The sequence below is a fragment of the Petaurus breviceps genome, unplaced genomic scaffold (assembly GCF_028583685.1).
Source record: "Petaurus breviceps papuanus isolate PSGF00001 unplaced genomic scaffold, PetGlider_PUasm1.0 90692, whole genome shotgun sequence".
NCBI classification, from domain to species: Eukaryota; Metazoa; Chordata; class Mammalia; order Diprotodontia; family Petauridae; genus Petaurus; species Petaurus breviceps.
The window spans coordinates 4,409,563-4,434,622 of NW_027187313.1; the positions used below are offsets into that span (position 1 = coordinate 4,409,563).

At 41.1% G+C, this 25,060-nt stretch overlaps 1 protein-coding gene across 1 annotated transcript in view; it reads left to right on the plus strand.

Annotated features, from left to right (window-relative positions):
• The window catches only part of ASTN1 (astrotactin 1), a 472,084-nt gene that overhangs the window by 415,848 nt on the left and 31,176 nt on the right, over positions 1 to 25,060 (plus strand). The window contains exon 17 of the mRNA XM_069065504.1: positions 20,425 to 20,693. Within this exon, the coding sequence (XP_068921605.1) occupies positions 20,425 to 20,693 (269 nt within the window). The remainder of the gene's footprint in view (positions 1 to 20,424; positions 20,694 to 25,060) is intronic.

Here is a 25,060-nt window from a genome sequence, read left to right on the forward strand (position 1 = left end):
CCGCAAGTTCCCCACCCCTGCTTTACACCCTTACTAGCAGTATGATCCTGGACAAACCACTTAACCTCTGTCAGCCTTAGTGTCCACACCTGTAAAATGGGGGTGATAATAATAGCTAGCTGTGAGGAACAAATAAGATGGCTTTGCAAATCTTAAAAGTGCCATATAAATGCTTACTTATTTATGAAAAGTTGCTGAGCCTTGTAAGATCTTTGAAGGAAGCAACTGGATCATTGGTGCAACTTTTCATTTGCAGCCACTAGCCCCAGGGCCTTCCTTTTCCTTTTCTATTGGGGATTGAGCTGAACCTGTGATTTCATTCATCTAGGGAACTCCTGCTGTGAAAATTCCCTCCATGGAAGCAAATCATCTCTAACCTGTATTCTTAGATACAAAGGGACACTGAAAGATTAAATGACTTATTTGCTCAAGGCCACCCAACTAAAATGTGTCAGAGGCAGGGCTTGAATTCAGATCTTACTGAATTACAAAGCCAGGCCTTTACCAACTATGCCACCTTTTTGGAGGGGGGGACTCTGATTTACACATGTAAAAGCTTATTAAAGTTGTATTGAGTTATGTTCATTTGAATTGGACTCACCCTGGGCCTCTTAGGTCAGCTAGGAAGTACAGTGGATGAGTGCTGGGCCTGAAGTCAGGAAGATTCATCTTCCTGAATTAAAATCTGGCTTCAGAAACTTAATAGCTGTGTGACCCTGGGCAAGTCACTTAACCCTGTGTGCCTCAGTTCTTCATCTGTAAAAAATGAGCTAGAGAAGGAAATTGCAAAGCATTACAGAATCTTTGCCAAGATAACACCCAAAATGGTCATGAAGAGTCAGACACAATTGAAAATAACTAACCAAAAACAAAACTGGGCTTCTGTCTTTTCCTTTGATGATTAAGGAGGCTGAACCAAATATTCCCTCTCTTTAATTCCAACACATGTAGAACATAGCCAGTTTTCTGTGATACTAAGTCATAATAACATCTTTGTTTTCTCAGTTTCAGAAATGATCAGATGGTCACCTGAGCTGTGTTCTTCCTAACCAAGACTAGGATTAGGGAGAAAACAGGAACGGTAGCAAGAGTGACAAGAACAAGATGATGATATGGAAGGAGGTTCCAGTGTGGCAGATCATAACTCAAAAAACTGTGCTGATCATTCTTTAATAGTTGAAAGAACCCCTGATGGCCCCCTAGTTTGAGAAGTAGTGTTGTAAGCATCATGAGAGAAACATCACATCATGTTCCCATTTTATAAAGAAAGAAACTGAGGGACAGAGAGGTAGAGTCAGGATTAGAATTCAGATAATTCAGTTCTGTATTTGGGGGGCATATCAGAGAAGGAGGCTGAATCCCTAGATTTCTTTGATTTTGTCAATAATATCGTCAATGGGCATAGGAACACCGTTTCCTCCATCCCCTCCTCCCTCTGCTAGATTTCTCCTTCACTCCCCTGGCCTCTCCCCAAGTCATTTCACTGGTGGGGCCCTGCCCCTCCTTCCTTATGGCATCCAATGAAGGAGAAGCAGCTGTTCCTTACTGGCCCAAGGGATCCTAACCTTGGCTTCCCAGATCAGTCTTGAAAAAAGAGGGAGGAAAAAAATAAGGCCACAAATACAGGCTTCATCTCCACACAAGTGCAGGGGAGGCTTGCTTGAGAGTATGCTGAGGGCGCCCACTCATTCAGTGTCTTTCTACTAATGAAGATAGGAAAATAGCAAATCCTGCAGGTGCTCCTCATTTCCCTCTTTCTCCTCCCCCTTCCATTCCTCTCTCCCTCCCTCCTTTTCTCTTCTCCCTTCCCCCTCTCTGTGGTGCAGCAGCAGGTATAATCTTGCACGGCTCTGCAGATTCTGAAGTCTGTGACTATGAATCTCTCTGTCAGATTTATTTCGACTTGGACAAGAAGCCATCCACTGCTGTCACTGGGATGGGGGATCAGCAGATAGAACTCAGGGATGTCAGAAAACCATGTTCCCCCCACCTCAGAACAGTAATAGGCAGACCCCCGACTGATGGATTTTCCTGAGTAACAGAGGAGGGCAGTTGACCCAGGTCTGAGGCAAGGTGTCAGCTTCTAATGTTACATAGAGAAAACCCTGGATTCTGAAACTTGGGGGACTTTTAGATGAACACATAAAAGGTGTTACATTTGAAGGTAAATAATAGAAGTAAGGAAAGATGGATGACGGATGGACTCTAAACAATTCTATTTAAAGACTTCGCAATAGCTTAAATATGGATCTTTGTTCTTGTTCAGCTGCATCTGACTCTGTGGAGCATACTATTGCGGAGTTTTCTTGGCAAATATACTAGAATGGCTTGCCATTTTCCTCTCTAATGGGTTAAGGCAAACAGGTTAAGTGATTTACTAAGAAATTGAATTTGAACTCAGGTTTTCCTCTCTGCAGGCCCAGTGCTCTATCCACTGAACTATCTAGCTGCCTCCTAGGCAAACAAGGGTTAAGTGACTTCCCCGAGGTTACACATTTAGTAAGTGTCTAAGGCTGAATTTGAACTCAGAAGTTCATAACTCCAGGCCCAATCTGTCCTTCAACCCATCTGCCTTTGGTAAATATCTGAAATGATTCTCATTTCATCTTGACCTATGAGCAAAAGGGCTTTGGGACTGAGAAGGTTAGGAAAAATAGAGACTCCAGTCACCAGAGACCCCTAATCACAGTCATCCATTCTATTCATTCATTCACCATCATTATCATTAGATCCTAGCCTCTGACAGGTCAGACAGTTCTCAATGGGAAAGGACAAAATACTAATTCCATGCTCCTCCCCCAGGGCCTCTCCTGTGAACATCAAAATTTGACTTGTATCTATCTCACAGGGCTATCTCCCAGCAGTCATTCAGGCTAGGTTTGCTTACAACAATAAAAAAAATAAAATAAAACGGAAAGGATTCATAGCTATGCCTTTAAAAAATCTGATTGGGAAATCTCCAAGGGAGGTATAGCTAAGTTTCCCTGCCCAAAGGTTAGGCTCAAACTGCTAATATAAGGGAATGCCTACGGAACATTTATTCATTTTTATTTTCTCTCAGTGACTGTCCTTTCCACTCAACACTCAATTAATTGACAATTTATTAAGCACCTACTGTATGCACTAGACACTGTTTTGCGTGCTTGAGATCCAGTGGTAAAAAGTGAAATGTTCCCTGACATCATGGAACTTACATTCTAAAGGTAGCAATACTGTGCACCTGTAGAAATATAAACAAAATACACACAATGCAATGATGGTCAGGAGACTCTCGATGGTGGAGGAGAGAGAAGGCAGGAATACAGAAATGCCTCTAATTGAGGGTGGCCCTTGAACTGAGCATAGAAAGAAACTAGGGATTCTAGGGGGTGAAGTTGAGGGAGGGGTCCATTTCAGGCATGGGAGTTGGACAAAGCAAAGGCATAGAGATGGGATATATGAGGAATAGCTTTGGGGGGTTTTTGTTTGTTTGTTTTAAAGTCAGTTTGGCCATTCCTTTCTAAAAATGAAGGCCGTGATATGTAGTAAGACTGGACAGGTAGATAGGGGTCAGGTTATGAAGGACTAAAATGCCTTGTAGAGGCATTTAAGTTGATCTTTGAAGCAATGTAGGGAGACAGCGTCAGGCAGTTATGCGACCCAGTGGATAGAGCATTGGGGCTGGAGTGAGGAAGACCTGAATTCAAATCTAGACTCAGATACTTATTAATTGTGTGACCCTGGGCAAGTCACTTAACACTGTTTGCCTCAGTTTCCTCCTTTGTAAAATGAACTGGATAAGGAAGTAGCAAACCACTCCAGTAGCCTTGTCAAAAAAAAGCCAAAACATGGACAGCATGATCCACATGGTCATGAAGAGTCAGACATGACTGAACAAGGATCCAGTGAAGTTTATCGAGCAGAGAAATGTCATGACCACAGGTGCTTTCAGAAAATCCGTTCAGCAATTTTATGAAGGAAGGTTTGGGTTATGGAGAGACTTGAGGCAGGGAGATGAACCAGAAGGCAATCACCATAGCCCAGAAGAGAAGTTGGAAGGGGGTGATGGCTGTGTGAGTGGAGGGAATGACATTGATGCAGTAGATGGTGCAATGGTAAAAACAAGTTTTGGCAATTGATCAGAAATGTGGGGGGAGAGAGAGAAAAGTCCAGCAGGATGCCAAGGTTGTGAACCAAAGAACCATCTACAAATCCCTCTTGCAGTATTTGGCAAAGAAAGAAGTAGATATTTCCAAGTCTGCCGATGCTTCAGGAGAATTGGACGCTTGTGAGTAACACGTGATCATGGAGGTCAGACCCTCTGAAGTCTGGCTACTCTGCAATTTTAGCACTACCTGGAGAACCATCTAATAGGGACCCCCAATTAAATGGATTTTTTTTCTTCTTTTCTTCCTCTCTGCTTTTAAGAGACGCAAAACACAAGAAGATGATCTGACATCACAGATTAATTTAAAACCACCGAGCTTTTAGTGTCTATCCTGGCATTAATGTGGCTTTAGATCCGTTTCTGTGGTCTTCTTTTAGGTCTAACATTCAGTGATTTTGTGATTCTTATATCTGCTTCATTCAACAGTTCAACCCTACTGTGTGCCTACTATTTGAAAGTTTCTATACTAGGCATTGGGAATAGAAATAATAACAGTAAAATAGTATTTATCCTCAAAGAGTTACTGGAGTGGGGGAAAAGGAATGCCTGAGTATATTTGTATCTGTACTTTTGTGCTTTATTAAACACATTAACAAGTATGATATCATTTGATGCTTTCTACAATCTTTGGGGTGTGAGTGGAGTTTTTGTTATTCTTTATCCTTCATTTTCCAAGAGGACCATGGCACCAGGAAAATTATGTCATGACTTGCAAGTGAATTGAATCTAAGTGAGAGAGAGCTGTGTAAAGTCACCAGTCTCACTTCCTCTTCTGGAGCCATCTGGGTCCAGTGACAAGATGTAAATCAGGACCACTGCACCAGACCCTGGATGCAGTAGGAGACCTTGGCCTTTTTAAAGCTAAGGTCTTTCCCAGGTCTCAGTTTGTCAGGGCAATGCCCATTCAGTGATCAAGGCTAGGTAAGAAATGAGACAAAGAATGGGATCTTTTACCAAGTTAAAAAAAAATCATTCTGGGAGGGAAGTCCCTAAGGGTTTCTAGCTAAAACAGAGACAACTGCTATTTACATTTACTCTGAGCCAATCAGGGTCTAATCAATGACCACTAAGTGGGGCTTGGAGTGGAACCTACTGTTGCCCAGTCTGTGACAGCCAAAGTGAATTGCGTTTAAGGTGTAGTCCTTAAGAAAGAAATATAGTCTGTAAACCCTGAGATATCTGGAAAGGAAAGGAAGAGAAGGCAAAGGCAGGGAAAGAAATGGAAGGGGGAAGGGAAGAAGAAGGAAGAGGAGAACTGCATTGTCCAACTGGAACTGGTCAGTTGGGTCCCCAATGGGACAGCCCATACTACTCACAAGTTATTGTTTGTCCTTTGTTCTCAAAAGAGGACCACGGCATCAGGAAGGTGATGCGTTGACTTGCAATTGGATTTAAAAGAGGGAGGGCTGTACAAAGTTACCAGGCTCACTTTCTTCTCCAGAACCATCTGGGTCCAATGGTAAGATATAAATCAGGAGTTGGGGTGGTGGTGGAGTAAGAAAAGCAGAGAATAACTAATTCTATTTTACGGGTGAGGGAAGTGGAACTCATAATTGTGAAGTAACTCACCTGCACAAGTTCCAAGTAACTGAGTTAGGATTTGAATTCAGGTCCCCTAATTTCAGATCCAGTGCCTAATCTAGTACCTTACACCTATTCACAGAAGGTTAGGAATTCAGGATGAATGATATAAGATAATATGACATAAAATTAAATAAGATAATTTGTGAGAAGTGTTTTGCAAACCTTAAAACACTATATAAATGTTAGCTATTATTGTTGTTATTTATGAACATTTCTGTTGAGCTTAGGGGCAGGGGCGTGGTATCACTACATGCTTCTGCAAGAAGTTTTATCAATGACCCAACCCAGCTACTACCATTTCTTAGGTTTAGAATGTCCACTCTCTGGATCTCTTCTCTAAGACTGAATTCAAATTTATGTAACGCCCATGTGCATCTGCTCCAAGGTAGCCATTCCTCATTGAAAGGGGGTAGGGGATGGTATGGCATATGGATCTAAGCTTACCTTCCTTCAGGCCCAGGCACAAGCTGATGCATGATGGTCTTTCTGCTAAGTAAGATAAAGAAGGCAGAAGGACCCAGAGCAATCTCTCACTTTCCTTTATTGACTGATGGAAAGTGATCCCTATAAAAAGCCCATCCTCCTGAATCCTGGCCAGTCATTCATCTTGGAGGCATCACCAGTTATTGAAAACCAATTGTGAGTGTCCTGGGCACTCTCAGGAAGGCACTAGTAAGCATGTCCATACTGTCCATGGGGAAGTGCCTCCAACAAAGGTTCATATCCTATAATATCATTAAGTTAAATTCAGGATCTCATCAAATCAATGAGGGATGGAACTCTCACCCTTGCTGCCCCCATATAAATATGAGTAGGGCCTGTCATCTTTATTTCTGTTACCTTGTCCTTTTTGTCTTTTATTTGATACAAGGTATTTTACATGGAAATAATCTAGGGACAAGTCAGCATTCCATTCTTTGTCTACATGTAATCCAAGACCTTGAGTTTTTGTAGCTGAATAAATCTTGAGATGCAAGTTCATCTTCTGTAAGCTCACTGAAAGCATCTTCAAGACAATTCCAGTAGCAGAAAGTTTAATGAGTTTATTTTTATTTTACTCTGTTTCTAGGTGGAAGAGTAGATAGAGTGCTGGTTTTGAGTTAGGGAGAGAGAGACCAGTTCAAATCAAGCCTCAGACATTTAATAGCCTTGTGACTCTACAAAAACCATTTAATCTCTTTTAATCTTAAATTTCCTGATCTGTAAAATGAGGGATTCTAATGGCCTCTAATGTCCCTTTAGTTCTAAATTTGATCCACATGATTGGGGATTCTCCTGCTAAATCTCTACATTTTGAGAACTTTTAATTTCATGTTGCTTAGAGATTATATGGTGACAATCATTAGATAGATTATATCTGAGAGCTTTGAGGTAGCCGTTTTGTCTAGCATAATGCTGTCCCCACAGTGGTTTATCTGTGGTATTCTCATGGGTATTTTGGGATCTGTATTTATAATACAGGTATTTGTCTTCTGTTACTTTATGAAAGATAGTAAGCGTCTGAATCCTGAATCTTGGCCACCAGATTATATCTCAGGATATTTTCTCATTGAATGCCATCAAACTAAGATGAAAAGAAAAAGATAGTGGCAACAACAACAAAATAATAATAGTAGCTAATAGGATTGCAAAGCCCTTTATAGATATTCTCATTTTGTCTTCACAACAACCCTATAAAGTAGGTGAGATTTTTACCTTCCCTTTGACTGGTAAAGAAGACTAAAATGAATTAAATTATTTTCCCTGAGTCTCATAGTAAGTATTGGAGGGAGGATTTGAACTCAGGACTTCCTGATTCCATTAGGACTAGAACTCTCTTCATTATTCCATCTATGATTGTATTAAAATATATGTATATTAGCATTAGCAATTCCCAAAGAAAGGTATGATTAGTCCCTGCCCATACCTGGCTCCTTGATGTGAAGGCCTCCATGAGAAAGGTTGGCTTCAGTACCTAGAAGGAGGCTAATAATAGACAAAATAGAAAAATTGCAAAAGACCGAGATTTCTATGGTCTGTCCTCTTGGTTGTTCTTGTTGTAAAACCCTTGACTGTTTTGCCTGCAAAAATTTGGATGAGATGCTGCATCCCAGTCTCATAACAGTCAAAAATTCTCCAAACCCAAACTGTCAAAACTCCCAGGGGAGCTTAGCTTAGATTCAGCGAGGAGCTCTTTTCTGATGCCTTCTCCTCCAGTCCAGAAGCTTTATGACTACACTGGTAGCCTTAGGCCATACCAGTCACATCCTAATGTCACTTAGCAAAGTCAGTGGCAACTGCTTGTCCAAACTGTTGTTTCCTTGTCTATTTTTTCCCTACCATAGCAGAACCACTGAAGAAAACAAGTTTAAACAGCCAGGTTGCACTGAGATAGAATACCACACTTGGAGTAAAGAATACTTGAATTCATATTCTGTTTCAGAAAATTTACAGGTATGATTGTGACCAAGTCACCTAACCCCTCTGTGCCTGTTTCCTTATCTGTACAATGAGGGAGTTACACTCAATGACCTCTAGGATCCATTCTAGCTTAAATTAGGGATTCTTAGTGTGTCTGTATGTCTGTGTGTGTTTGTCTGTGTGTGAGTGTGTGTGTGAGTGTGTGTGTGATGGGGTTTCTTGGCATTCTGGTCAAGTCCGTGGATTCCCTTCAAATAATGAATACTTTCTTTTTAATAATTTATAATTGAAGGAAATAATAATTTTAATAAAATAAAATAAATTTTAATAAAAATAAGGATGTGATTTTTCCTTCCCTGAGTTCATGGCCCCCCTGAAATCTATCCACAGACCTGGGCTAACCCTCATAATCCTATGTCCTGTAATCCATTTGTCAATGCTCTAGAACCAGAACCAACTTCTCCATTCCTCATAGTACAATACTTTGATTTATTCAGAAAATAACTTTTCATTACCTGTAAGATAAAGATTAGCCTAGGAAAAGTTACAGCAAGAATTCTGGTAACTGGAATTCATTGCAAGTGGCAGGGGGGAGACAGAAACCCTAAAATATCTCAAGACGAATATATACCATCATTGTTATTGACATGAGGGCAGACTGTATATGGGTGATCCTTCCCAGTAGAGAGTGTTTACAATGGTGAAAGCTCCCATTTATGTGAACTGATAGCCCACAAAATTCTGGGGTCTGTCAGCCCCGCCCTGGGAGCAGGACTGCAGTTCCTTTCCCAGGACAACAATAGTTCCAAAGACATGTTTTCTTCCTTTCCCTTTGGTACGCCTCTGGTCCTGCCCTATCCAACATGACTGTTGCAGGAAGGAAGCATCTTCCTGCTATGTCAGCACCCTGGGGCAAAACCCCAGTTGCCATGTGCTAATTACGGCTCTAAATTTAGTGCACTGTTTCCCAACATGTGTGCAGCTACATTCACTCACTGTCTTTCAGAAAGATCACTTTTGGGTTGCTAAGCATTTTTTTTCTCCACTTTGTCCCAATGTCCCACTTCTGAAACAAAGTCTTTAAATCCTTATAGGAATATATGAAAGAAGAAGTGCATGGGTTAAAGCAGAGCTTTCCTTTCACCTGCATTTATTTGTTCATCTAAGGAACATTTACTGAGAGTTTATTATGCATCATAAGAGGACAACATGCTTAGTGGGTGGAGAGCTGGTCTCACATCCAGGGTTAGATTGGTTCGTCCTGTCCCTGACCTAGCTGTGTGACTCCAGGCAACTCAGCATCTCCCAGTGCTCTAGGCTAGCCTATTGTCTAAGACATTCAGTGGCAGAGAAGGTATCAATCTGCATTAATAGAGGGAGTTTCTTACAGAGAATTTCCTCTACTAGAAAAATCACTAATCTAGCCCTTCTCTCTTTGTGTAATATGGGGGGGGGGGGGAGGAGATGGCAAGGTATACAAGGGTAAATTAGACTTTCTCTTCCTTCTGTGTCTTCCAGCTAGTAATAACAATCATAATAAGTGACACTTATGTTTTATAGCTTGCAGAGTGCAGTGATAAAACTTGTACACCATAAAATAAGAAACTATGATAAGAATTAGAATATCACTTTGTAAGAGGAGAATATTCATTAGATCAGATGAGAAAGAACATTCAGTGGGAGAATCAGGGAAGGCTTCATGGTGGAGGTGCCAGCTGATGGCAGGCTTAGGATGTCAACAAGCAAACAGGGAGAGAGAGAAGATCATAGGATGATAGATTTAGACCTCTCTGACTTCTCTGACTCCCTCCGGCATCTCACTGGCTGGCATGTGTTTACTTCCTGTTTGTTCCTCCCCCTTCCCAGTTCTGGAACTATACTCAAATCAACTTAATCATAGAAAGGGTGGGTCCACCAACTCCCTTAGGGCTCTAGTCACTCCTCATCTCAGTAATTTTCCAAACTGAAATATTCCACAATGGCCTATAATGAGACTAACACAAGAAATGCTTGTTCATTCATTCATTCATGGCCATTCAAGCAGGACTAGCACCTGTGGTATGCGGGCTTGCTGAGGCCTTTTCAGCTCATTCACCTTTGGTGTCCACTTTCACCCAACTCTCACCTGTGGCTCCAAGAAGCCAGAGCAGGCCCAGTGGCCACACCCTGGTAAAACTGACTCAGAAGAGGGATTAAACCTGTCTAGACTGAGGGGAAGCAATAGGCCTTAGAGTATGTCCACCCCAAGCATGGGCAGCTTCCCCCAGTGGAATGGATAGATGAGAACAGGAAGGCAGCTGAAGCAGGAGCTTAGAGTTTGGTCAGACATCACCAAGGTCATCCCAGCTACATCCCAGGCCATCACCAATCATCCTGACTTTTGTCCTGCCACTGGACTTCAATGACTTAGGAAGAGAGAGTGAGGCTGATGACTTTGTGCAGTTCTGCCTCACTTAAATCTAATTCAAAAGCAAGTTGTCAATTATGATGTCATTGATCCTCCTTGAAAACAAAGGGCAAATCATGGCATCTTAGAGGTCAACTTGCTAAATCATCTCATTTCACAGATGAAGGATCTGAGGCCCAGATTAAGTGACTTGCCCAAGGTCACACCCCTAGTAAGTAGCAGAACCCAGATTTAAACTTAGGTCCCCCTGACTCCAAATCCAGTACTCCTTCAATTTTTCTGTTCTGTCTCCTCTGAAGGAGGTTTGACATTCCCTATTAAACACAAAGACTAATTTCTATATTTATAGATCATTAGAAAAAAGTTAACACCTTGCCCTATTTGCTGCTTTGATGCCAATCTTAAGGGAAATTTAAACTCTTGTTTTGATTTTTACCCTTTATATCTGACAGTGTTCAATTTTCATCCTGTGATCACTGATTTCTGTGTGCGTTGGGACTACAGAGTAGAATGCAATGAGCCAAATAACATTTGCCTCGTGCCCAAGCTCCTGATCATTGAGAGTTGGGACTGAAACTCCAACCCAAGGCTGGCTTAGAATCCAAGCATCTTTTTGGGGTGGGATTCAGGATATCAGGCTGACTGTTCCCTTCCCCCATATCTGTCTTAGGTCATCTTCAAATCATCCTAGTTTTTACTAAACTTCTGTAGGTCTAACTGAAATATCATTAATCCTTCATTGCCCTAGACATCAACTCAGTAAAGCTATTGTCTAAGTAGTCACCAAAGGGGAACTTTCTCTTGGTCACATACCAACTAATTCACATCTAATGACTAGTTTACACTATAAATTCAGATTATATGCTCCATCAACTAATTGACAAACATTTATTATGTACCAACTATATGCAGGCCAGTCAATATGCTAACTATAAATTCAGATTATATGTTCAATCAACTAATTAGTGGGTATTTCTTAAGTACCTACTATGTACATGCTAGGTATTATGTTAAATGCAGAGAATAAAAAAAAGGGGAGACATTGGAAAACATAAGTATATAAAAACTAATTATATAACATATGTTAGAAATAAGACAAAGTAATAAGAATGGAGAAGGACACACGTAGCTAGGGGCCTGGGAAAGGAGCCATCTAGCAAGTGGTATTGGAGCTGAACTTAGGGATTCTAAGATATAGAGGTGAGGAGGGAGTACATTCCCAGAGCTGGAAAGGGCCTTAGAGGTCATCTTTTCGTTCATTCCCCCTATTTTACAGAAGAGGAAACTGAGGCTAAGGGTGTTGAAGTTATTCACACAGAGATTAAGAAACAGCTGGAATTTGAGCCTCTGGTTCAACGCTTTCATTTTTTACAGATGTGGGAACTGAGGGCCAGAAAGGTCCAGCAACTTTCCACAAGTTATAAGGGTTGTGCATAATAGAACTGGGTTCCTAAACCAAATTATCTGACTCCAGATATATCACCCTTTTTATTTTATCATAAGTGTTTCTGCTACATCAACCAGTGAAGGTATCAGATACATGTAAGACACACACACGCACACGCACACACACCTTTGGGAAAACAATCACTGAGAAAAGTCAAGACGTAGATTGTAGACTCCTTTAGCACAGGAGCTGCCTATTACTTTTCTTCGTATTCCCAGGGCTTAGCATAGCACTGGAATATAGTAGGCACTTAATAAATGTGTGTTTGGCTGACTGTCATTTATACTTTTTAAGTGTGGGGAAAATAGTCTGCTTAAGAAATTTCTAGAAAACAAATCTGCTTCTGCTACATCCTTTAATGACTTAAAGTCAGAACAGACCTCGCATATGTGTTAGCTAGTAGCCTTTATGGTGTCAATATAATGCTGTCTTTAGGTAGATCAATATGCATATATCTTTAAGACCTAAAGAACAGTGATGGTGAGTTTTGGAGTATTGATGAAGCCATTACAGTCACTCTGTACTAGTCTACTGAGGACACCCTTCCAATATACTCTGAAAAAGGATTATTTAGTCAAAAACAATTGTTCTTTATTTATAGTAACTTGATAGATTGCTTTTTTGCAAAGTGCTATACTTCTTTTAAAAGTTATTATCTGAATGCTATAATTGCTGGTAACAAAGCTAAGTATCATGGCATTTGAAGAGGAAATTATTAAAGGTTTATCATTTTCTAAGTACTGTACAAAGCAGTAGGCATACAAAGAAAGCCAAAAACATAGTCCCTGCCCTCAAGACGTTTACATTTTAATGGAGAAGACATATGAACAGTTATGTATATAGATACAAAAAATATAAATATAGGTATAAAGACAGAGACATAGAGGGAGAGAGAGAGGGAGAGAGAGGGAGAGAGAAGGAGAGAGAGAGGGAGAGAGAGAGAGAGAGAGAGAGAGAGAGAGAGAGAGAGAGAGAGAGATGAAGAGAAAGAATGAGAAATGAAAGCAGTCTGAGAGGTAATTCCATTAATATGTTAGAGCACTGGGAAAGGATACCTTTGAGCTGAGCTTTGAATGAAATTAGGGAAACCAAGAGGTAAGGTGAGGGGATAGAGCATTACAGGAATCAGAGCAGGCAATGAAAAGACAAAGAGGTGGGAGACAGCCTGTTATTTTTGAAGAACAAGAAGAAGGCCAATATTGTAGGATTAGCTATGGAGTTTTCCTTTTGGTGTAGTTTAATGAATTTTGCCAACTTCCCTGGCAGCTGGGGGCTAGATCTGAGTAGAAATGCTGCATCTGGGGGCATCTTGATCAGTTCTAATATTCAGGAAGCTATCTGCATGTTGCACCCCACCCCCACTCCCTTTGATGCTGTGGGTTTGGGGAAAGAAATAGAGGAGAAAAAGGAAAGAGAGACAAAAATTAGAGGAGAGATTTGATATGTTCCGGGCAGGAGGAGGAGTTTCAGAATGAATGTAGTAATTCTTTGGGCCTGAAATGAGCATCAGAATACCAAGGTCAGTTTAATTGTCTTCCTATAGCCCTTGTAATCTGGAATGTCTCTTTGCTAGAACCTTTCTCCAGACTACTCCATTAAGGAGAGTAGATTAAAAAGAAATGTGAAAAATCATTCAGTCATGGAACCTCGGAGTCAGAAGAGACCTGGGAGGTCTTGTCTGATCAGCCTCTCCAGGAGCTTTAGTGCTCAGGCAGTTACTGTTTCACTTGGCTGATATCACAAATCACAGAATCTCAGGACTGAAAAGAACTCTGAGGTGATGTAATTCAAGCCAAAGCAGCAGCAGCAACATCCCCTTCCTCCTCCTCCTCCTCCTCATCATCATCATCATCTTAAAAGACCTAGCATTTATATTATGCTTTAAGGTCTGTAAAGCACTTTACAGATATCTCAGTTTGTCTTCACAATAGCCATGAGAGGTGGAGACTATTATTATTACCATTTTACAGATGAGGAAACTGACGTGAAAATAAATTAAGTAGCTAGTAATTGTCTGAGGAAGGATTTGAACTCAAATGTTCCTGCTTCCAGGTATATCTTCCCCCCCCCCAATCACCCAGATGGAGCATATTGTGTTTGTCTTTTTAATTATTCATAAATTCTGCAGATCCCTGCTTGGGCACACCCATGCTTGTCCATTTTCTACTTGAGCCTACTATGAATGATGGACAGCTCCTTACTCTTCTTCAGAGACAGTGGCTTTCCCTAGATGTCAGGCAGAGCCATCCTGGAGAGAATAGGGGAATGGATGGGACAGTGGTCATTTGCCTTGGGTAATTTTCTTTTTGTATGTCCCAGAGTGATTTCTGGAGCAGCAAAATTAAATGGGGGAAATTAGTAAGAAAGAGAGCCCTCTTCATCCCTAACCCTCCAACCTTTCTAAAGCTAAAAGGAATTGAGAAGGATTAACTGCATCTTGATTTTAATTGTGACAGCCAGTAGACATCAGCAAGTAAGCATCCCCTCAAATGTTTAATAGCAATTACAAGTGTTAATGATGGAAAGCTGGTAGCTCCAGAGGTGAATTAGAAACTCAGGCAGCTGCTTTATGCCTGTTGTCACAGTGTCCCCTAGTGGTCACAGAGCCATCATGCACCCTAACTACTAGGAATCGAGAGAGAAGATTGTAGGGTCTTCTTACTCATGTAGAGATGAAAAAGCAAAAGAGTTCTTAACCTTGTTTGTGTCATGGACCCCTTTGAGTGGTCTTGTGAAGCCTAAGGACCCTTTCTCAAATAATGGTTTTAAATGCATGAAATAAAGGCCCTAGGAATAGAGAGGAAATCAATTATATTGAAATTCCATTATCAGAGTATATTTTAAAAATAAAACAAGTTGATGAGCCCCAGGCTAATAACCCCTGAGTACATTCTACTTATTTTTTTTTCATTTGGGGAAACTGAGGTTCAGGAATGTTAAGTGATTAGCCCAAAGTCAGAGAGTTAGCATCAGAGGTGGGGTTTGAAGTTGCTCTGGCTCCAGTCAGTGCTTTAACCTACCTTTCTTTTCTTACACTTCTATCTCTTTTCATTTCCAGTATTTTCTAGAGTCATAGATTTAGAGCTAGACAATATTATCACAGGGTTTTTTGAGGTCATCTCTTCCCCATCCTTTTTATGTTTGAAGCATCCAAGACTCAGAGAGGCTTGCTCAGTTCCATAAGTAGTGATAGTCAGGTGCTGGATTTGGAGCTTAAACACCCATTCCTTACTTAGCATCTAAGTAACTTTGGACAAGTTACTTATACTTCAGTTTCCTCACCTTTAAAATGAGGGGGTGTGGTGGACCGAATGATCTCTTAGACCCTTTCCACCTCCAAATCTTTAAGTTCATTACATCCAGCTGGAATTAAAACCCAGGTGTTTTGACTCCAGATGTCACACACCCAGGCTGACATATCACACAATACTCATAAGTGCTGACCAAATCAGATTAAAATATAATTGAGAAATAGTTAACAAAATGAATAAAAATATACTGAAACATAATAATATGGTAATATTAATATGTGACTTTTAAGTCAATATGTTGCCACGGAGATTTCCATGTACTGTTTCTGTTCTTGTTCAGTCATGTCTGGCTCTTCATGACCCCATTTGGGTTTTTTTGTGGCAAAGATACTAGAGTGGTTTGCCATTTCCTTCTCTAGCTCATTTTACACATGAAGAAACTGAGGCAAACACGGTTAAGTGACTTGCCCAGGGTCACACAGCCAGTAAGTGTCTGAGGCCAGATTTGAACTCAGGAAGGTGAGTCTTCCTGACTCCAGGTCCAGAGTTCTATCCACTACACCATTTAGCTGCCTTCTACCTACTGTTTAGCTGCCCCCATTTCTATTTGAGTTTGACATGACTACCAGACACCACTGCAACTCCCAGCCAATGATTTCTTGCAACACTCTCCTATAATTGAAAAATAAAATAAAATAGGAAGTTCTCTTCTATTTATGTGTCATATAAGTGAAATTTTTGAGATGGTCAGATGAATTCCATTGCAATCTCTTTCTTCCCCTTCATTTTAGCTTCTCCAGCTATTCTAGGCTTGACAGTGCCATCTAGTGGTCATTTTCAAAGTAGACACTCATTTAACAATCACCATAAACAGGACTGTGAGTTGATGCTAAAAAACAGCTAATTATATAGTTATTATATTATATAGAGAGTGCCAGGACCCACTTGAGTTACCCAGAAAAAAAGCCTCACAGAGACATTTTTGAAACCTTGGCTCCAAAAGAAGTACTTCTCACTGATTTTCTGTGCTCAGATTCCCCTTCTTCCTTTCCCTTTGTTACAAAGAACAATGGCACAAAAACAGATCTCTGGGAGTCCTCGGATATTTCATTCTTATTGCTTATTCCTGGTCAGTGGTTATAATCCTCCTAATAGAAACCATGGAGTTCTTACAGTTGGTGTGGAAGAGAACAAAGCCCTGGTGGGCTTATCGGGGAGGATAGGTAGAGATCAGTCAGTCAACAATCAGGAAGCATTTGTTAAGTGCTTACTATGAGTCCCGTTCTATGCTAATCTCTGAGAATACAAATATAGGCAGAAAGACAGTCCCACCTTCAAGATTCCAGTCGTCCTGATCTATATCTTGTCACTGGACCCACATGACTCTAAAGGAGAGAGCAAGACTGGTGACTTTGTATAGCCCTGCCTCACTTAAATCTAATTCATTTGCAAGTCATGGCATCACATCCCTGATGAGTCCTATAAGTGACACCTCTTCAAGAATGAAGGACAAACAACGACAGCAAGAGGGATTGGTATATAACAAAGATGAAAGTACTTAGCTTAGGGGCATGGTAGAGAAAGTCTGGAGCACATCCTGGAGAGGAAAGACACTTGGCTGGCCCAGACACCCTTCTTAAATGGAGGTTTGGGGAGGAACCATCTAATCAGAGAGAGAAGCTGCCAAGAGTGAAGAGTACTCCCAATTCATGAATTCCAGGGCTGGAGTGAGGCTTTAGGATAAAAAGATAATATATGATAGAGAAAGTCCAGAGTGCAGCCTAGACAAGAACAGGAGTGTCGGGATTATGGATACTCCTTCCTGAAGGGCTACAAATGTCAGTGTGTGAAGCTTAATCTCTGTAAAGACATATCTACTTTGTCTGGTATAACAGCAAGCACTTTAGCATACCCAGGATGACTGCTAGCACAGGTGCTTTGACCTGCTTTTCTACAGGAAAACAACTCAAAAGTGATTTAAAATCTTACTTTAATCAAATATTACATATATGTATATATATTTCACTTAGTTCAGGAGAAAAAGTTAGCACACTGAACTTCAGAGAAAAATACAAACAGAAATTACAAGCAGGTGAAAAAAATATAGACAGAGAAAAATAATTCAATTCAAAATACCAACAGACAGGGCTTCTAGCTGTCTGACCATTACATACATACATACATAGGTGCCAGAGAGAGATGCACCAACATCTGGGTTTTCAAAGCCAGGGGGTTCAATGGCTGCCCAGAGTCTCATCCAGTCAAATCATACAACCCTTCCCATATATGTGTGTGTGCGTGTGTGTGTGTATATGTATGTATGTACACACACATATACATGCATATATGTATATGTGTGTATCCTTCTATCTATGTGAATATATATATATATATATATATATATATATTCAGAGGACATCACAACCTTCATGACCCACTGCCTAATTACAAAGTAACAAAAGGTGTGGGCCTTTCTGAAAAATAAACCTTCCCTAAGCAAGCTTCTCTTGTTAGTCTCCAAGTGAGACCCATTAAGGGGAAAGAAAAATCTTCTAATTCCCTAGGCCTATTAAGGGGCAGGGAAGATCTTTAAATTCTCTTACCATTACATCTGGAATCTCTCCCAGAGCTCCAGAAGGTTGGTGCAGGTGTTATTGACTGCTTTGTGATGGAATCACATTTGGTTTTGCTATTTAAGATTTTTACAGGGCTCTCCTTGACTCCGAAGATCTTCAGCTCAAATTTTACAATGCTTATTAAGCAATATGTCAACTGTGATGAAAAGTGAATTATGTAGCTGTAGCTGGTGATTTGTTTCCCCTCGTTTAGAGGTTCAGGAGGCATCGACCCAAACTGGTACCACTGGTAGAGTAAGAATGCAAAACTCGGTAACTATTTTATCGGATGCATTGGGATTTCTCCAACTGATTTTAATTCGGTAGCTATTGTATTCATTGCCTACTATATTTCAGGCAGTATTCTAGGTGTACTATGCAAACAAAACCATCTCAACCCTCAAGAAGCTTATATCTTCCACTGGGGGTGGGTGGGCGTGGTGAACATCAGGTACACAGATAAATAAATACAAAATAAGTACAATAATTGGAGTAGGCACTACTCCTTGAGGAATTCAGGAAAAATCTCTTAGAGAATAGGGCACTTGAAGGAAGTGTTGAAGGCAGCTAGTAAAGGTTCTAAGAAGTGGAGGAGAGTATAAAACACATTTCAAGAAAAGGCCATATTGGGGCAGCTAGGTGGTGCAGTGAGTAAATCACTAGCCCTGAAGTCAGGAGGACCTGAGTTCAAATCTGGCCTCAGACACTTAACACTTACTAGTGGTGTGACCTTGGGCAAGACACTTAACCCCAATTGTCCTGCCTTCCCCCTTCTAAAAAAAAAAGAATAGGGCATATCCATGGAATGTTGGGTATGGGAAGTAACAGTCACTCAAGCAATCAACAAGCATCTATTAAACCCTTACTATGTGATTTACTAGGTATTGGGAGTACAAAGACAAAATTTGATTGTCCCTGCCCTCAAGAAACTTCCTTTTACTGAGGGAATACAACAAGGTCACAAACAAATAAATACAGACTATTCACAAAACAGACATAAAGTGATTGGGGCAGGGTATTAACTCTTCAAAGACTTTCAAAAGAGGCAAAAGTGAGTACAAGATAATGGAGCTTTTTTTCCCAATAGAAGCTAAAAACCTTTTTTGCTTGTTTAGTATTTTAGTTTTCCCCAATTACATGTAAAAACAATCTTTAACATTTGTTTTTAAAACTTTGAGTTCCAAATTCTCTCCTTTCTTCCTGCCCTACTTCCAACCCTGGTTGAGAAGGCAAACAGTTCAATATAGGTTATACGTGCATAGTCATGCAAAACATATTTCCATATCAGTAAAGATAATAGATTTTGAAGGGACCCCTGAAGCCTTATGATCTAAATTTTTTTTCATTTTATAGAATAGGTAACCGAGGCCCCATGGGGTTAAGCAATTTGTCCAAGGTCACAAGGGTGAGAGATATAAACTGAAGCCTGTTCCTCTGAAAGGAACCATCAGAGTCCTTTTTATACTGGTTGGCTGTGTGAGGGATGATCATGTATACTCGGGTAGATACATATTGAATAATGAATAGAAAGAGCATTAGAAGAAAGCTTTGAAGCACCCTAAAAGCAATCACTCTTTCCGCTAATGGAAATGGGACTAAAAACCATTTTGGATCTTTCTGAGTTCCTTTAAAGTCCCTCTATCCATCCATTGCCCCCCACTCCTCAAAGATGCAGCTTGTCAGGTATCCAGGGATGCTTGAGGAATCAGAGAACACCAGCATACATATCCAACCACTGCCCATTGCCCCCAAAAGATGATTTTAACACTGCCACCAACAGTTAATGCTTCATAATGGAGCCCATATTCACTCTGAAAAGGTTCAGAACTTTTTTGATGTATGGCATTTTGATCCTCAACAACTTTTTCTTCAAACTTTTTCCAATTGGAGTGGAAATTACAAGAAGAGCATAGGAGACTGGAATAACAGCACCAATGGATAATGTCTTTGGAAGGGGTATGTTGTTTGATGAATTCTGTACTGTGTCCAGCTCAGTAGTGAATGTCTTCATCGAAAATAGAATTGGAACTCCCCAACTTGTTTTTCATCTCTCAGCCAAGAGTGGCAGGGTATTTTTTTTTAACACAGTACTCTCTACCTACACAGAAAGCATTTTCCCCATCTTCTTACCATTGTCTAACACTTAAGCATAGATGTGCCAATTTACTTTCTGGCATAAATGTGATATCAGAGAAGTAAGCTGTTCATTCCTGAACTGCCCTGAGTTCACCTACAAAGTTTTCCCTTTGCCACCCATAGGAACTGGCCAAATGATCTGATGATATGAAAAGGGAGGTTAACTTGGAATTAAGGCTCTAGGCTAATCTTCCTGCCCCTGACAACCTGACTTAATAAGTTATATGTAGAGTGGATTTCCCCACCAAAATTGGAAGTGCTTACTCTTGTATATCCCTCCTCCAGGACGTATTCTGACATGATCAAGGATTAAATCCCCTTGTCCAACTGAAAAAAAAAAAAGGACACATTATATTTTTTGATGCTTCATGCTTTTGTCTGCTATTGCGCTTTTTTCCCATTTTCACCATGTCTTCCTTTTTGTTTTCCTTTGGCAGGCAACTCCCCTTCAGATGAATCAGAGGAGCGGGAGAGAGACCCTAAAGTGCTCACATTCCCAGAATATATTGCCAGCCTGTCTGAGTCGGGCACCAAGCGCATGGCGGCTGGAGTGCGGATGGAGTGCCAGAGTCGAGGCCGGTGCCCCTCATCCTGTCCACTGTGCCATGTGACTGCCAGTCCTGATTCGCCTGCTGAGCCAATCCTCCTGGAGGTTACCAAGGCAGCTCCCATCTATGAATTGGTTACTAACAACCAGACACAGCGGGTGAGGGACCCAGGGCTGTCAGCTCCAGATGAAAACACAACAGGGGATGTCACAGATGGGTTCAAAAAGTGACAGGACACAGTGAAGCTCCACAGTAGACTAAAACTATTAGAATATTTTAGTTAATCTGAGAACTTGATTTGCATGGGTTTGCATGTTTGCATACCAAATTTAATTAGTTCATTCATACCACCTACTGTAGTACAATTGGATATTCAGGGCTCAGCACACCTGAAATTACACAAGTTTTTCAACCCACAAGACTTAGAGAGAGGGGGCACATAGGGAGAATAAAGGCAGAGCAGAAAGTGGATGTTCCCCATCCCTATCCACTCTCAGTCAAGAAAGTAAGTATCAGCATGACTCTGGGTCATGCTGGGTGGTGAGACATGGACAGGTCAACTCAACACTGAGTCATTGGCATGGGGGTGGAACCAGTTTCCCTTAAGAACTTCTGAACCTAGAACTGACTAGTACACAGAGATGGGACTATGGCCATGTAGCAGCTGTCCACTAGAGTCAGGTTTTCATGCCAGCATCATTGTGACTTGTAAGATTCCCCATTTTATCACTCCAAAGAACAGTCTAATGGCCTCATCTCTCTGCCAAGTGCTATGAGTCACTTGGTCTCATCACTGTGTGTGATGACATTCTCTATAACTAAAAATCCTGAGAAAATTATTGAGTTCTGGTTTTCTGTTAGGAAAATCTGGCAAAGGGTATTCCAAGAAGATCCTCATCTTCCTTCCAACACCATACTCCCACCTCATCTTTGATTAGTCTTTCTGAGAAGAGTAACTTCAAATCAAAGATTTAGAATGAGAAGGGATGTTTGAGGGCATTAAGTTCCTCATTTTTTGAGGAACCTGAGGTAAAAATATAAATTGACTTGCTATGAGTCACCAGTTAGTAGTAAGTGTCTAAAGTGGGATCAAACCCAACTCATCCCTACTTTGGGTGCAATAATACCATCCCCTTACTCAATATGGTACTGACAAGGGTGGCAAAATAAGGGACTGATAAATCTGATGCCTTCTTAATAAGGGCGGTGCTACTGACAAGGTATAGTCATAAGAGCCTTCCAGAGAACAGCTCAACTCTCTTGAGTATATAAGAAAAGGTAGCAGGACAATAAATTTATTTTTTTCCTTCTCCTCCCCCCCCCCTTTTTTTAAGAAAGAGAGGTGTTGTTTGAGGTACTTTGCTGTATAGCTGACACTCAGACTTTGGGTCTAGCATTACTGAAAAACATGGGGGGAAGGGGGTGTGTGTGTCTCTCTCTCTCTGTCTCTCTCTGTGTCTCTCTGTCTCTCTCTCTCTCTGTCTCTCTCTCTCTGTCTCTCATCTTTCTTTGTCTCTTTTCCTTTCTCCCACCTGTTTTTGTTTTTAATCACTAATGTTCTTCAAATTACTTTATTCTATATTTGAAGATGACAAGACTGCTTCTGATCAAAAAGTGAAGCCATTCTCCTTAATCTGCCCCTCCCCTTTACTCCTCAACTAAATCAGAATGACTGTGGGTGATGAAAGATGGTAAAAGGGTGGGGAGGCTCAGGAACAAAACCCCGAGGAGTAGGGCTAGTCACTGCTTCTGTGAGGTTGCAGGAACTCCAGGTGTATCCCTGCCCTTTCACAGAGTGGGAGCACATGTCCCTAGAAACAGCCTCAACCCAGGGTCTGGTGCCACAGTGTCTCTACTTGACAGAGAATTGGAGCTTCGAGAGCAGGTTTAATGAATGGCACCAGATGTGCTGCTTATAAAGAAAGGGGCAAGGGGAGGGAGAAAACTGCCAGTGCCTGCAGGATCATCTGGAGGAGAGGGCTTGGGGTGAGCCGTCCCTTCAGGATCAGCCTTAAGTTTGTCTTAGGCTAGGTGTTCATTTCCCTGAACCCCTTGACAAACATGTAAGACTATCCTCCTCCTTCATCTTTTTAAAACAAATAACAGGAGTTTCATGTGCAGTTTTCATATCGTGCTCTCAGAAATCATATGATGTAGATAGAGCTATAATTCCTCTTCCCCCTCTCTCCTTTCTTCCCTCCTTCCCTCCTTTCTCTCTGTTTCTTTCTCTGTCTCTCTGTCTCTGTCTCTCTCTCTGTCTCTCATCTTTCTTTGTCTGTTTTCCTTTCTCCCTCCTTGTCTTCTCTTCTCTCCTTTCCTCTCCTCCTCTCTCCTCTCTCTTTCCCTTCCCTCCCCTTTCCCTTCCCTTCCCTGCCCTTCCCTTCCCTCCTTTCCCTTCCCTTTCCTTCCCTTCCCTCCCCTCCCTTCCGCTCCCCTCCCCTTCTCTTTTCTCTTCTCACTGCACCTTTCTGTTTCTTCTTTCTTCCTATCTCTCCTCTGTTTTCAGACTCTCTCTCTGTCTCTTCTATGTGCTTCCCACCTCTCCATCCTTCTTTCCCTCTCAAACACAATGCTTTTCCCTCCTCTCCATTCCTTTTCTTTCCCCAGGTATATAGGGGAAACAGAGAGAAATTTCAGGGAAACATGTTATGATGAAATTGAAAAGAACCTTAGAGCTCATCTAGCTCAACCTGTACCTGAACAGGAATCTCCTACCTTCCTGACAAGCAGTCCTCCTCCTTCCTTGCTTGGGATAATGCTTTGCTTCACATTATTAGAAAACTGTTGTTTCATTTTTTCCCTTTATATCAATACAAAATGTACCTTTCTGCAGTCTCTGCCTACTGCTCCTTGGTGTGCCCACAGAGCAAAGCAGAACAAGCCTAATCCCCAGGATATCCCTTCAAATACCTGACATTGTGACCATGGCCCCTCAAGTCTTCTCTTCTGCAGGGGAAATGCACCTCATTCCTCCAGTCAGCCTTACTGTGACATAGTCTCCCGTCCACCCAGTACCCTAGTGACCTCCTAGGATGTGTTTCTTTATGTGGATATCCTTTTATAAAATGTGGTGTCCAGAATCAGATGTCATCTGATCAGAGAAGGGCGTTATAGCACTCTCACCTCCCTTACTCTGGGCGCAGGGTCAAGTAGAACATCAGCAATAACAACGATGATGCTAATAATAATTAGCAAGCATTAATCTAGCACTTTAAAGCTTATAAACCACTTTACATGTTACCTCATTGGATCCTCACCTTCCTATCAAATAAGAGCTAGTATTATTCTCAATTTACAGACAAGGAAACTGAGGCCAAAAGAGGTTAAGTGACTTGCCAAGTATCAAACAGCTGGACAGTGGCTTAATTCAATTCTTTCTAGCTCTCTGTGCCATACTCTATCCACTACACACCTGTATGTACTAGCTATTATTTTTTTCTCTCAATGCAACCTCTGACAGCATTAGGAGTTTTAAAACATTTTTATTTATTGTGTTAAATATTTCCCAATTATATGTCAAAAAAATTATTTTTTTTAATTTTGAGTTCAAAATTCTCTCCCTCCCCACCATGCCCCTTGAGAAATCAAGCAATATGATATTGATTATACATATGAATCATACAAAACATATTTCCATATTAACCAGAGAACATTAGGTTTTGTTGGTTACCATGTCACACTGTTGACTCAATAAAATAAATTCCTAACCCTAGATCTCCAGATCATTTCCACATTAGCTCCTTAAAATGTCCCTCCCATTCTCTTTGTGACATTGAGTAGGACACTGGTTCAACCTCTGGGCATTGGTTTATTCATCTGCAACACAGGAACATTAGAATGATCTGGAAAGCCCCTTCTAATTCTGTACTTCTAACGCTAAGCTGAAGCAGATGGGACTTGTCCTTCATTTAGCCTAACCAGAGCACATTCATCCTTCAGTGCTCCCCTTAGTGATGAAAGTAAGGAAATACAGCCCAGGTCCCAAGCTTTTTACTTACCAGGATTTATCTGACTCTCCTGCCACCCCCAAAAGCTTTCTTTCTCCCTTCCCTCTCTTTTCTCCTTCTCGTTCCCTCTCCTACCTGGTAGTAAAAGATAGAGAATATAGAAAACTTGAAGGAAGGGAGAAAGAACCAAGCTGGAAGTTTCCAACATTCAAATAAACACTTTGTGCTCTATTTCTCCTCATATTTGTCCTGTATCCTTTAGACGGGGAGGCCTTGCAGGTCAATGGGCCCCTCAGTCTTCATGTGGACTCTAATGCCCACCCCAGAGTTCCTTTGATTTTTTCTTTAAACCACCCTCTTGAATGAGCTTCAAGGGTGCCTTGACAGCCCACTCAAATGAGGCTCTCTTTTTACATTTCAAGTACTTCTTTACCAGTTTCTTCCAGACCAGTTATGTCATTGCTTTTTGTGGTTAAAAGGGCATTGTAGGAAGTGAGGGCATAGAGGAGAGGGAGGGAGGAAAAGGAGGAGGATAGTGGGGGAGGATGGTCAGAAGAAAGTCTCAGACTTCCAGCCAT